The sequence below is a fragment of the Sceloporus occidentalis genome, unplaced genomic scaffold (assembly GCF_023333645.1).
Source record: "Sceloporus occidentalis isolate IW3139 unplaced genomic scaffold, rSceOcc1.0.p SCAF_8, whole genome shotgun sequence".
Taxonomy (NCBI): domain Eukaryota; kingdom Metazoa; phylum Chordata; class Lepidosauria; order Squamata; family Phrynosomatidae; genus Sceloporus; species Sceloporus occidentalis.
In genome coordinates, this window is record NW_028316988.1 from 28,278,576 (window position 1) to 28,293,138 (window position 14,563).

The window sequence follows — 14,563 nt, forward strand, 5'->3', positions numbered from 1 at the left end:
GTCCCCTTGCGCCTTTTATACACCGGGCAAGAATGTTAGTAACCACGTTGCACAATTGCCCTATCATCCGTTATCTGACATCTCCAACATTCGAGATGATGATAAAGTGGTACCCAACTCCTTTCTTGGAAAGCATGTGGGAGGCCATGATAAGAAATCGTGAGCTCTCTGATGTCAGGTTCAGATGGGATGGGAGACAAAATTATTATTATTATTATTATTATTATTATTATTATTATTATTATTATTTACATTTATTAATACAGTGGGCCCCCACATAGAAAGCAAAATCCATGGACAATACAGTATTATTATTATTACTACTACAGTGGGCCCTTGGTATCCGCTGGGGTTTGCTTCCAGTACCCTTCGTGGATACCAAAACCCATGGCTGTTGGATGGTTGAATCTGTGGATAAGGAATTGGTGGATATGGAGGGCTGGCTGCATCTCGTCTTTCACCCCCAAAACTGGGACTCAATGGGGGTTATAATGTAAAAGGATACAGTTAAAAATGTGCAAAGTGAGCATTAAAATGCGACAGGCCTCTTTTTCCATGACCAGAGATCCTTTTTTTCCAGGGCAGCATCATGTCAACCTTTTGTCTGAGATGCAATTCCAAAGTGTCCGCTAAGAAGCATGAATTTACTTTGTTTTTAGCATTTAGCTGGGAATGTCAACCATTTTTTCTTGAATGTCCTACATTTTGACCTGAGGACATTGGGTGACCCTGGCCCCACATCCTTCCACAAAGTGACTCTTTTCTCTTGGTTATCGTGGCTGGAAACCGGAGAGATGGCCGATAGTCATCCAGCCACAGGCGCATTTTACAGGTCACACATTTGTGGTTTCTAACCGTCAGATGCTGGCAATCCGGCTTGTAAACCGATATCCTTTTAAACATTTAAAGCATTATGGGTCCTCTTTAGAAGTCCCATTGGAAATCCGTTTAAAAAATCAGAGCAGTTTTAAAAGAAATAGCTGCGCTAGGGTCAGTCCATCCATGCTGCAGAAATAATCCACTTTGACACCACTTTAGCTGCCATGGCATTCTAGGAATTGTAGTTTTCTCTTCTTATTTAGCCTTCTCTGTCAGAGAGCTCTGGGACCTCAACAAACTACAGATCCCAGGAGCCACGGTGGTTACAGTGGCGTCAAACTGGAATATTTCTTCAGTGCGCACGCAGCCTGTATCACAAAACCAAGTTCTGCAGCTGCCTTTAGACTTATGGTGGCTCTGTCGTAAACCTACCATGGGGTTTTCTTGACAAGAGTTGTTCAGAGGAGGTTTGCCTTTGCCTTCCCCTGAGGCTGAGAGAGTGTGACTTGCCCAGGGCCACCCAGCAGATTTCTATGGCCGAGTGGGGACTTGAATCCTGGTCTTCTGACGTCTTAGTCCAACGCTCAATCCTCACAGTAGTTGGGAGATAAAACACTGGCAACAGGTGGGTGCCATGTCAGTGGGGCCTTGAATCCACTCCAGGCCTTAATGCAGGCGTTAAAGGCATTCTGTTAGGTGCTCAGCCCTCTTCCTGAACAGCTTCAGCACCTTGGAGAGCACCTTTAAAACTAGCCAAAACCCGGAGCGGATTCTTCACCCCACCGACATGGGACACCGGCCACCACTGGCTTTTAAGTGAACTGCCGTATCCCCTCAGGACTCCAGCTGCAGGTTGAGATGATGTCACAAAAAGACAGGTAAGGAAAGATGAGCTACTTGCAGCTTATCACTGCTGCCTTGAAGGGCCAGAGACTAAAAACCAGCCCTTTTCTTCTGTGCTTTCTGGTCCTACCAAGTGACTTTTTCTTTCCTCTTTGACTCGGCCCCTCTCAGTATTTCATTGTGAGTAACCATTCCAGCATGGTGTAGTTGTTTGGGTCTTGGACTGTGACTCTGGAGACCAGAGTTTGATTCTCAATTTGGCTGTGGAAACCCACTGGGTGACCTTGCGCAAGCCACACTCTCTCAGCCTCAGGGCAAGGCAATGGCAAACCTCCTCTGAGCAAATCTTACCAAGAAAAGCCCGTGATAGGTTTGCCATAGGCTTGCCATAAGTTGGAAACAACTTGAAGGCACACAGCAACAAAGAAACAATAAGCCACCTTTTGGGGCAGGTGTGATCAATATCTACGAAGACTAGGATTCTGTCATTGACAAATTTTGCCATGGTTTACTTTGTTTACCAAGTTCCCATTGATTCAATGGGTCTACTCAGCAGTTGGGTTGACAACAAGGATCCCTGGAAGGAAAATTGGAGGTGAAGCCATGTGGCCCTCCATACGTTATTGGACTGCAACTCCCAGCATACTTCACCATTGGCTATGCTGGCTGAGGCTACTAGGAGTTGCAGTTAGTTTGACAGGTGTCTCTTCTTACAAGAGGTGTCCATTCGAAGACCTCCGGATGTCTAGAAGAGTGTTGTCTCTAGGCATCTGGAGGACCTCCAGTGCAACTCTATGATTAATTTCAGCTGGCAGTTGACCATAAAGAGTTGCACTGGGGGATCTCCAGATGCCTAGAGATACTAGATATTTTTGGATGTGAGTAAGTGAAATCAAAGTAGTGGTCCTACGGAAATGGGGTCATACTATAATTCTCATTAGTCCTTATTTGCTCAGTCATCATTTCACCCTGGCATTGCTACCATTGCTGGAATCTCTTTGGAAGGAAACATTTTCTCAGTTTAAATAAAATGTTTTTCATCCACTGATCCATCTGTAGGAGCAGAAGGGAGGTGTGGAAGAGACAGAAACAAGGCGTGGAAAGAAAGAGCAGCCGTTGCGGATGAAAAAGAGCCAAGAACAAGTGGAAGAAAGGCCCATCCACTGTGGAAGCGACACAGAAAACAAAGAGAAGAAAGGAGCAGCCATTGCAGAAGTGGTGCAGACAAGGATGTGTGGAAGGAAGGTGAGTCTACTGCAGAAGACACACAAATAATTATGCGTGGAAGGACGGTATAGCTTTTGCAACGAGTGGAAGAAAGCAAAGCCATTGTAGAAGATACAGACAAGAACAAGCAGAAGAAAGGAGCCTGCTTTGGAGAAGAGATAGACCCAAGAAAGTGTGGAAGGAAGGTGCAGCCCTTGTGGAATACACACATAAATATGAGCAGGAGGACAGCGCAGCCATTGCAGAAGAGAAAAGACAAAGACGAGTGAAAGAAAGAAAGAAAGGAGCAGCCATTGCAGAAGACACAGGCAAGAAGAAGCAAAAGAAAAGAGCAGCCATTGCGGAAGCAACCACTGAGGAACCTTTCCACAGACAAGAATGAGCGGAAGGACAGTGTAACTGTTGTGGAAGAAACACAAACACAAGAGTGTGCAGAAGGAAGGTGCAGCCATTGTGGAAGACACACAGATCTACATGAGTAGAAGGACGGAGTAGCTGTTGTGGAATAGATACAGACAAGAGCGACCAGAAACAGCAGCCATTGCAAAAGTGACCCAGACAAGAATGAGTGGAATCACCGAGAAGCTGTTGCAGAAGACACATAGATAAGAACGAGTAGAAGGAAGGAGCAGCCAATGCAAAAGTGACCCAGACAAGAACGAGCGGAAGAACCAAGAAGCTGTTGCTGAAGAGACACAGACAAGAACGAGCAGAAGGACCGAGGGATTGTTGTGGAAGAGACACAGACAAGAACAAGCAAAAGGAAGGAGGCCATTGCGAAAGTGCCCCAGACAAGAACGAGTGGAAGGATTGAGAAGTTGTTGCAGAAGAGACACGGATAAGAACGTACAGGAGGAAGGAGCAGCCCTTGCAAAAGTGACCTGGACAAGAAAGAGCAGAAGGACCAAGTAGCTGTTGCGGAAGAGACAAAGCTAAGGAGACCTACAGCCAAGAACGAGTGATGTGAGCATAAAACCATGAATCCCATGGTTCCTCCGACCTATGCCACCCCTGTTCTAGGGCCCCCTCCGCCATATCGAGGCCACGGCTATGGCCCTTATCAAGGCCACCCTTCCCATGGATACCAAAGCTACCCCCCGTATCATGGGGCTCCGGGATATGCCTATGGGCCCGGAACCATGGTGTATATCAGGGAGGAACGGAGGAGAGATGATTCCTGTTTGACCACTTGCTTACAAGCCTGCCTTGCGGCGCTCTGCTGCTGCTGCCTTTGCGATGTGATGACCACCACTTGCGAGTGAGGGCCCTTGGAGGAAGAGGAAGAAGAGGAAGCGGCGATGGCTTTGCAGGACTCTCAACTTCAAGGGACTTTAACTGGTTTTCTCCCCTCTCTGTATGGTCTTTCGGTTGCCTCCTCTAGAGCTTCTCGAGGCCATGATAAACCTCTTGCTTTACACGGATAGCCAGCTATGTGTGTCTGTCACAAAGCATTCTCCTTTTGAAAGTATGGTCCTGTTTAATAGAAGAAAAGAAATGTCCCTACTCTGTTCCCGCACTGACCTGTTTAAATGATGCATGGGCCAAAATAGGTGAATCGTGGGTGCAATTCATGCTCCAGGATGATTCCTAAGGCAAACCTATCGTGGGGCTTTTCTGGGGCTGAGAGTGTTACTCAACCAAAGTCACCAATGGGTTTCCATGGCCAAGTGGGGAATTGAACTCTGGTCTCACATGGTGTCGTGGTGTGAGCCTTGGACTGTGACCCTGGAGACCAGGGTTCGAATCCCTGCTTGTCCATGGAAACTCAGTGGGTAACCTTGGACTCCCAATGCCCATCGGCTCCTCACAGCCCTGGTGGGGATGATGGGAGCTGTAGTCCGTTCACATATGTCTCTGAGGTTGGTGGACCCTCCCTCATTGGAGATTTTAACACAGAGGTTACAGTTCAGAGAGCTGGGGTGGTGTAGTGGTTTGAGTGTTGGACTTTGGAGACCAGAGTTCGAATCCCTGCTCAGCCAGTGGGTCACCCTGGGCAAGCCTCTCTCAGCCTCAGAAGATGGGGTTCGCGAAACAAAACTGAATGAAACTTGCCAAGAAAACCACATGATAGGGTCGCCAGATGTCAAACCAGTTCTAAATTTATCCGTCTACTACTGGCCCAGATCCTACTATCTAGGGGTTCACTGTCCCCCCTACATTGCTCCATCCAACCCCACTGGGTTAGAAACCAGCTGAGCTTGACAAAAATCAAAAGAAGGAAGGCCTGTTGCACCAAAGGTGGATGTTGGGTTGTTTTTCCGATGACTCCGTCAACTGTTCTTTGGGTGGGTCCATCCTGCCGAAGACCAAAATTGTGGTTTTTTATTTTTCTTCCCTTTTGGGTGTGGTGCAATATCCCCTTCCTCTGGGCTGTTTTTTTCGTTCTTTTCTTTTCTTGCAAGGTAGGGCCAATGTCACTAGTGTGCGGTTTTTAACACCCCCCCCCCCCTCCCCAGGATTAATAATTTTCAAAAGCACAGACCGTCAGGGTTATGTTGCCGCCTAAAAGCAGGTGCGATCACACTTGTTTGTGTCATTTGCACCCGGTGTCCTGGTCCACTGCAGAATGGCTGCAGAGATTCAGTGAAGAGTTGAAGTGGATCGGTGAGTCTGGGTGGGAAAGTGGGTGCAAGGATCAGCGGCGTCCGCACTGCAGAAATCATGCAGTTTTGACACCACTTTAACTACCATGACTCAATGCTACAGAATCCTGGGATTCCTTTCTCAGGGAGTATAGAGTAGCTGTCTCCCTCCTGTTTTTTTGTTGATAAATGAAGACACTATTTATTATTATTATTATTATTATTATTATTATTATTATTATTATTATTATTATTAGGGCAGGCTTTTAGAATGTAAGGCTTTTAAGGAAAGGGCTGCAATGGAAGGCACTGCCTTGTTTTAAGTTGTACTTTTTAAACGGTGCTTTTAAAACCCTTTGAAAGTTTCTGTTTCAAAGGGTTTCGATATGGCTCATGATTCAAATCCATTTCCAAAGTTGACTATTTGTATGTTTTTAATTATATTAATTTGTAAGCCACCTTGGATTTTTCTCAGTCTTGGGGGGATGTCAGCTATAAGGATGATGATGGAGTTTTCCACCTGCCTCCTTTTCTTAAGACTTCTCTCTCTCTCTCTCTCTCTCTCTCCTGATCTCAGACTACTACTCCCATCATCCCCATCCCACCTCTATGGAACTGGCAGCAGGCATCCAAATGGACAAATTCTGGTTTGGAGCCATGGGTTCCCCAACAAGCCTCCTTCCACCCCACTTTTCTTACAACATCTTCCTTGGTCAGCAAATGTGGGGTTGGACTAGATGGTCTCTTGGGAACCTTGCTTCCAAGTGGACAGTGTCTGGTGCTGCCTTTCATTGTGCAATTTCCCATCTTTTCTCCTCACTGAACCTGGGACCTTTTGGATGCAAAGGAAGAGCTTTAACATGGATTATTATTATTATTATTATTATTATTATTATTACGATTAGGGAAGAGAAAGTGGGTTCCATATTAGGCCTCATGATTCTGGGAATATGGAACCCACTTTCTCTCCCCAAATGGTAAAAATTTCACAAATGGCAAAGGGCAGTTAGATGATAAAAAACCTCATCTGCTAAGTTCTGTTGACATTAAAATATTCTTTAACTTACAGTGCATTGTCTACGCTGTAGAAATAATGCAGTTTGACACTGCTTGAACTGCCGTGGCTCCATCCTACAGAATCCTGGGATATGTAGTTGGGGAGGCTGTCCTATTTTTTTGGCAAAGAAGGCACAAGACCTTGCATAATTACAAACCCAGGATTCCATAGGATGACACTATAGCACTTAAAGTGGTGTCAAACCGCTTTATATCCACAGTGTAGACGCACCGGAAGATTTGGTTGATGCCTTTTCAACCTGACCTAGTGCAGTCTGCTCTGACAGACTCTTTCTGAGGGATCCAACAGAGAAGACTCTTTCCTCCATCTTCCTTTTAAACTGGAAATATCAGGGATTAATTGCCAGAATTTTGCCCACAAAGCAGATGCTCCGCTCACTGAGCTCTACTCACTGAGCATTGCTCCTTCCTCTAAATAACAAGCTCTTGAAATTCAGTGTGGGGCTTATTTGCTTTCGGAATTGGATGTAGGCGTGTGGGAAATAAAGCTGAGAAGTTTTGCAACATCTGTGTTCACCCCAGGGTCGCTGTGATGTTACTATGTATGGGCCTCCGTTGCACAACGGCATGTGACTGGCACACCATGGCGTGACAGGCACGGAAATGCATCTGGTTAGGAAGTGCTGGAGCACATCAGGAGTGCCCGATGTACATTAGACATGCCCAATACAGCTCAGAGGGGCTCAGTGCACAGCAGAGCTGCCCGGTGGTCCTCAGAAGTGCCTGATAAGCATCAGAAATGGTTGATGTACCCAATGTGCCTGATATAGCAGAAGTAGCTGATGTGCATCAGAAGTGCTCAGTGCATGTCAGGAGTACCTGATATGTGTAAGGAGAACCTAATGTGTATCAGAAGTGCCCAATGTGCATCAGAAGCACCTGATAGATATCAGAAGTGGCTGATATGTATCAGAACTGCCCAATGTGCATCAGAAGTGCCCAGTGTGCATCAGAAGCACCTGATATGTATCAGAAGTGTCCAATGAACATCAGAAGTGGCCAGTGAGCATTAGAAATGCTCAGTGCACATTAGAGGTGCCTGATATATATCAGGAGTGCCTGATATACCGTATATCAGGAGTGCCCAGGGAGCACCACAAGTGCCCAATGCACATCAGAAGTGGCTGGTTTGTATCAGAAGTGATTGATATGTATCAGAACTGCCCAAAGTACGTCAGAAGTGCCTGATATATATCACAGATGCCCAGTGCACATTGGTAGTGCCCAGTAAGCACCAGAAGTGACTGATCTGTATCAGCAGTGTCCAATCTACATCAGAAGTGCTACCCTCCTGGGTCTCAAGCAAAGAAGGGTCTTCCTGGTCTCTTTTAAACAGGGAACAAACCTGGAACATTTGGAGTGCCACATCTGCCATATTCAAGTCCATCAATTCTATCTATCTATCTATCTATCTATCTATCTATCTATCTATCTATCTATCTATCTATCTATATCATCTATCTATCTCTGTCTCTCTCTTTCTATCCATCCATCAAACCATCTAATCTATCATCTATCTCCAAATTTAATTCAGTGCCAACCCTCCATTTTCCCTTCTCCCTGCTTTCCCCTTTCTTTTTACTTGCCCAGCCTCGCATCCTCTCGATGTCTCACACTACAAGTCCCATCATTCCCAGCCTTGCTGGACATTATACTAACTGGAAGAGAGCACTAGACAGGGCAGGGGATGTTTACCATAATGCATTTCTCAACTTTCTTCTTCTACCGATGACAAAACTTACTTTCCGTCCAAAGAAAGAGAGAGGATTTTCTTCACGATTTCCCCTCTTATGATTCAACACCTGAAGAGACAATGTGTTCTCTTTGTATTTCTGCAAATTGCAGTATCCTCTGTGTCGCAAAAGATTTAAAGCACCCAAATGGAGAGGATGCTACTATTTCTTCATCCATCCTGGTGCCCTCCAGATAGTGTAGACTACAGTCCCCATTATCCCTGGTTAATAGGGTCAGTGGTTGGGGATGATGAAAACTGGAATCCAAATCACTGAGGGGACCACAGGTTGCAGATGACATTGTGGGCTAAATCTAATGGTGAGTCCCAAGTCGAGTAGTAGACCCATTTGGTGAATGGGACTTGTTCAGTCACAGACAGTGCCTTCTGTGTCAGGGGAATCCTATGGAATCCTGGGATTTATAGTTTTACATGATTTTTAGCCTTCTCTGCCAAAGAGTGCGGGTGCCTCACCAAACTACAAATCCCAAGATTCTGTAGGATGGAGGCACAGTAATTCAAGTGGGGTCAAATTGCATTATTTCTACCGTGTGGATGCAACCTTCGTCTGAGGGCCCATTCACACTACACCATTATAGCACTCTGGTTCCACTTTAGCTACCTATGGAATCCTGGGGTTTGTAGTGAGGAGGCATTTGATCTCTCTGGCTGAGAATTCTATATATCTTTTCCTTAACTACAAATCCCAGGATTCCCTAGGATGTTGCCGTGTCAGTTAAAAGGAGAATCACATTTCAAAACTGGTGGGAGATTTTTAAAACTTAAGACTTTTCTGCCCTCTCTTCTTCCTCCAACAATCTTTTTGGGGTCTAAAACAGTCCTGTTGATGATGTTGGACTCTAACTCCCACCAGGTCAGCAAGGACGATGGGAGTTGGAGTCCAACAACGATGTGGCGGGCCATCGATTTCCCAGCTTTGCTCGAAACCAAAATCAAAGCTTGGTCTGATGTTGCTGGACTGCAACTTCCACCATCCCTGCCCACAAGCCAGGTACACCCGGGGGGTGATGGGAGCTGGAGTCCAACAACATCTGGAACACCACTTCTTTACTACTCATCACAGACTAGAAACACCGGGTGCCACTTTCCTCCAGAACCGCTCTGGTCATGCTCAATTGCAGCGAGGGTAAACCCCGTACGCTGGTTGTGTATGGTTTTCGAAACAGTGCCACACCCTCCAAAGAGGAGCAGATGATGGCAGAGATTAACCTTGCTCTGAAAGAACAGGAAAACCACTTTCAACAACAGGAAATGATGCCCTCTGATGCCCTCACAGATTTCAACAGTTGCCTTTTGTTGACTTCACCTTTCTTCTTTCTCTTTTCCCAGAGCCTTTGGGGCATCTATCTTGGAACGTCAGAGCTCCCTTTGGGTTGACCGTCCCTTGTAGACTGTTCCCGCTGGACATTTGTAACGGTCACAAGGAATCCCAGTGCTCCTGCCACTTGTTTCCTTGGGTTTGCGAGGTGAACCTCTTTTTTGTGTACCCCCGATGACAAATCCATGGTAGTCATCGGACACCCATGGTCTCTTCTCCCGTAGACCTTTGAATCCTTCTGGTTCTATGTGCACCACTGAACATCCCAGGGTCTAGCTGGCATATCAAATGTCAAGAGACATTCAGCTTTGATGGACCATTTCCCCTCAAACACACTGTCCTCCCCTTAATAGGGCAGTGCTGATCCATCTAACCATAAAGATACACTTCCTTTTATTCTTTCTAACTGTTCCTGTAAAGGTCCTTCTATACTTATCCTTCTGTCTGTTTGTACACTGATTCTTCTTTACCTATCCTTCTGACCATTTACAGACTGATCCTTCTGCACTTATCCCTCTAACATTTCTGTCGTGATTCCTCCATCCTGATTCTTCCATGCTTATCTAACTATTCCCATACAGATCCTTCTATACTTATCCTTCTATTTGCATACTGATCCTTCTTATTCTTATTCTTCTAACCATTTATATGATCCTTTCATACTTATGCCTCTAACTTTTCCAGTCCTGATCCTTCCATACTTATCCCTCTAGCTTCTTGTACAGATCCTTCTGTACTTATCCTTCTGTCTGTTTCCATACTGCTCCTTCAGATCATTTACATACGGATCCCTCTGCACTTATCCCTCTGACTGGTCCCATACGGATCCTCTTACATTTATTCTTCTGTTTGTTTGTATACTGATCCTTTTGTATTTATCCCTCTAACTGCTCCTGTAAGGATCCCTCCGTATTCATCCTTTGAACCATTTATGTACTGATCCTTCCACACTTATGCCTCTAACTGTTCCCATATGGATCCTTCCACACTTATTTTTCTGTCTGTTTGCATACTGAGCCTTCCAAATTTATCTTTCTAACCATTTATGTACTTATCCTTCCATACTTATCCCTCCATTTCTGTACTGATCCTTCTTTACTTATCCTTTGAATTGTTTATGTCTTGATCTTCCTACATAACTAATCTTCTGAAAGATGGATGACCAAGAACTCTTACTGCCCTCCTCCTCTCTTTCTACATTGATTCCCACGTCCATCCCAGATCCCCACATTGCCTCCGTCCATGGCCCAGAGCTTTGCTATACCACAAGCAACATCATTTTGTACCATTACAACCGCACGGGGAGGATGAACAACCGGAGACCCCAGGAGGACAAAATGAGCGCTCTCAAGATGGTCATCATCGCTGCCAGCTGTCTCATCATCCTAGAGAATCTCCTGGTGCTGCTGGCCATCGGCCGAAAAGTGAGAGCCCGCCGGTGGGTCTACTCTTGCTTGGCCAGCATTACCCTCAGTGACCTGCTGGCTGGCGTTGCCTACTTGGTCAACCTCTGCTTGTCCGGGAGCCGGACTTTCCAGTTGACTCCCACCATGTGGTTCCTCCGGGAGGGGATTCTTTTCGTTGCCCTAGCTGCCTCCACTTTCAGTCTGTTGGTGACGGCCGTGGAACGCTACAGCGCCATGGTGAGGCCCATCGCGGAGAACGAGGCCAGCAAAACCGTCCGCTTGCGGAGCCTCATCATCTTCTGTTGGGCCTTGGCCATCCTGATTGGTCTGCTCCCCTTGCTGGGTTGGAACTGTCTTTGCCACGTGAGCGGCTGCTCCACCCTGCTGCCTCTTTATGCCAAGGACTACATCCTCTTCACTGTAGTGATCTTCAGTGTGGTCTTGGTGGGCGTCGTGGGGCTGTATGCTTCCATCTACTGCTGGGTCCACAGGAGTGCCCAGCAGGCCGTCTCAAGGTCCGGCCGCAAGAGGTCATTGCGGTTGCTGAAGACCGTCTCGCTCATCCTCTTTGCCTTCTTTGTCTGTTGGATACCTCTCTTTGTCCTCCTGGTGATCGACTACGCTTGGGCCAACGAGACGTGGCAGCTCCACAAAATCTTTGGCTGGATCTTGACGCTGGCGGTGACCAACTCCTTCATCAACCCCATCATCTACTCTTTAGGGAGCAAAGAGGTGAGGACAGCTGTTGCCGAGCTGGTCTGCTGTTGTTGCATCAAGGCCGGGTGGCGTTGTTGGGTCGCCCCCGATATCGTCACGAACTCTTCCACGGCCACGGAGAGTTCGCTGAAGCTGCGGGAGAGTTTCCGTGGCCCTATGGCCCATGCCAGAAGAAGCCGAGAACCCCTTTCCAGTAATTCCAGCATGATGAGCACTATGGTGGCCGATGATACTTCCGGACTCTTCTAGAATCTTGACTTTTCTCCAACCCAATGAATCATAGAATTCATAGATGAAGAACCAAATTCAGAGGTGAATCATAGAATTAGTTTTTTTGTGGGTTTTTCAGGCTATGTGGGCATGTTCTAGAAGAGTTCATTCCGGACTTTTTGCCCGCATCTGTGGCTGGCATCTTCAGAGAATTCATAGACTTTTCTCCACCCCAAAGGGCCACGCTATGGATTACAGTCTTGATTCTTCTGCATCGACCGTGTTACGTTCTGCACAAACTCTTGACTTCTCTGTGCCATGTTCTGAACTAGGATATTAAGCATTGCGAGGCAGTGTGATTTAGTGGTTTGAGATTTGGACTACAACTCTGGAAACCAGGGTTTGAATCCTAGTTCGGCCATATAGACCCACTTGGGTGACCTTAGGCAAGTCACACACTCTTAGACTCGGAGGATGGCAATGGCAAACCCCCTCGGAAGAAATTCGCCAAGAAAACTCCATGGTAGGGTCTCCATAAGTTGGAGGCACACAGCAACAACAGCAACAAATGCTGAAGGGTGCGTTGTCGACTGGGAGGGCCATCATGGCATAGTGGTCTGAGCATTGGACTATGATTCTGGAGACCAGGGTTCAAATCATGCTCCTCCTTGAAATCATGCTCCTCCTTGAAATCGTGACTCCTCTCCAGAATTGTGAAGCAGAAACTGATCACTTCCCTGTCTTCTCCTCGACTATAATCTCTATTCTTCATCACTCTCATCTAAAACTTTGATACCCTGCATTGTCCTACAGGTTTTCACTTTTCTGCATCATGCCATGGACTAGAAGAAATGCCACTCTTCAATACCTTAAATTTCATCTCCTGGAGTATCCACATGCCCAGGATGATGGGCCTGCCTGCCTGAATATCCCTCCGACAACACCTGAACTGAGAACAGCTGCTGTATATACTCATGTATAAGTCTCTAAATTTAGGTTTAAAAAACTGACCCCAATACCTGGCTTGACTTATCCATGGGTCAATGCAAGGGCTGTATCTTAACTCTTATTTAAAACAAGGAACCATTTCCTGATGGAAGGGAAGACTATAATCTGTCCTGGAAGCAATGACCCTCTTTACTCTCTCATCCACCCAGCCTTAAAAGTAGGCACAAAGACTTATGTCTGCTGGGATTTTCTAAGTTCTTTGGCATCGTTTTCCTTTGCTTCCTCCTTTGCTACATGAACTTAAGTTTTGCCCTCGACTGATCCATGGGTCATAACAAAATCCATAATTTTGGCCCCCAAATTTGCTCTCGACTTATACATGAGGTCGACTTATAGTCGATTATATAGGGTACATCTTGACAAAATGCAGCCTTGTGACTAACATCATCATATATACATATTTTCTTTGCCTGATGAAGAAGGCGTCGGAGCTTCGAAAGCTTGCGGCAAGTATTTTGTGCATTTTGGTTGTTCCAATAAAAGTATCAGTTTTGTGAATTTGGGGTGTTATTCTACAGTGGTCCCTCCACAGCCGCTTGGGGTTAGGGGTGAAGGACCTCCTGAATGTGGGAAAACCGCAAATAAATACATTCTTTTTACCTAAGAGAACACCTCTCTAGGGATCTCTGGGTCCTCCAGTCCAACTCTATGGTCAACATCTGCCAGAATTTGACCATAGAGTCAAGCTGGAGGACCTACAAATGCCTAGAGAAGCGTTTTCTCTAAGGCCTTCTAGGTACTCTGTTGCACAACTCTATGTTGTTGTGTGTCATTTCTGACTTACAGTGACCCTACTTGACAAGGCTCTTCAGAAGAAGAGGTTGACCATTGGGGCCCTCTGAGGCTGAGAGAGCGTGACTTTCCCTAAGGAAGTGGTTCTCAACCTTTGGGCCGCTAGATGTTTTTTTGAGACTTCAACTCCCAGAATCCCTGAACAATAAGCATACTGACTGGGAATTCTGGGAATTGAAGTCCAAAACACCTGGAGGACCAAAGGTTGAGAACCACGGCCCTAAGGCCACACAGTGGGTTTCCATGGCCGAGCCGGCATTCAAACCCTGGTCTCCAGAGTCCAAAACCACAACGCCACACTTAAAAACAATCCCCCACCGGGTGTAAAATATACTAGGGACACTGAGACCCTTCAGTCAAGGTGAGGCATCTTCACTGCAGAAATAACCCACTTTGACACCTCTTTAACTGCCCTGGCTCCGTCCTACAGAGCCCTGGGATTTCTAGTTTGGAAAGACTTTGGTCCAAAACCCACTGCAGAAATCATCCAGTCTGAGACTGCTTTAACTGCCCTGGCTCATTGCTAGGGAATCCTGGGAATTGTAGTTTATTGTGGCACCAGAGCTATCTCTGACAGAGAAGGCTAAATGTCTCACAAAACTACAATTCCCAGAATCCCCTAGGGCAGCTCAAGCGATCTCAAAGGCGACTATTTCTGCAGTGTGTTCTGGATCTTTGTAGAACTACATATCCCAGGATTCCCATAGGATGGAGCCACAGCACTTTAAGCGCTGTCAAACTGCTTTGATTTATACAGTGTAGATGTGAGGAGGCGTGTTAACTCTCGCGAGTAGAGGGACAACTCTCGCGA

General features: G+C 46.3%; 1 protein-coding gene across 1 annotated transcript; it reads left to right on the forward strand.

Annotated features, from left to right (window-relative positions):
- Nucleotides 1-9,772: 9,772 nt before the first annotated feature.
- On the forward strand, nt 9,773-13,458 carry LOC149308437 (sphingosine 1-phosphate receptor 4-like). Its single transcript, XM_089537069.1, has 2 exons — nt 9,773-12,948; nt 13,033-13,458. The coding sequence occupies exon 1, from the start codon at nt 10,774-10,776 to the stop codon at nt 11,989-11,991; it is 1,218 nt and encodes a 405-aa protein (XP_089393195.1). The 5' UTR covers nt 9,773-10,773; the 3' UTR covers nt 11,992-12,948; nt 13,033-13,458.
- The last annotated feature ends 1,105 nt before the right edge of the window (nt 13,459-14,563 follow it).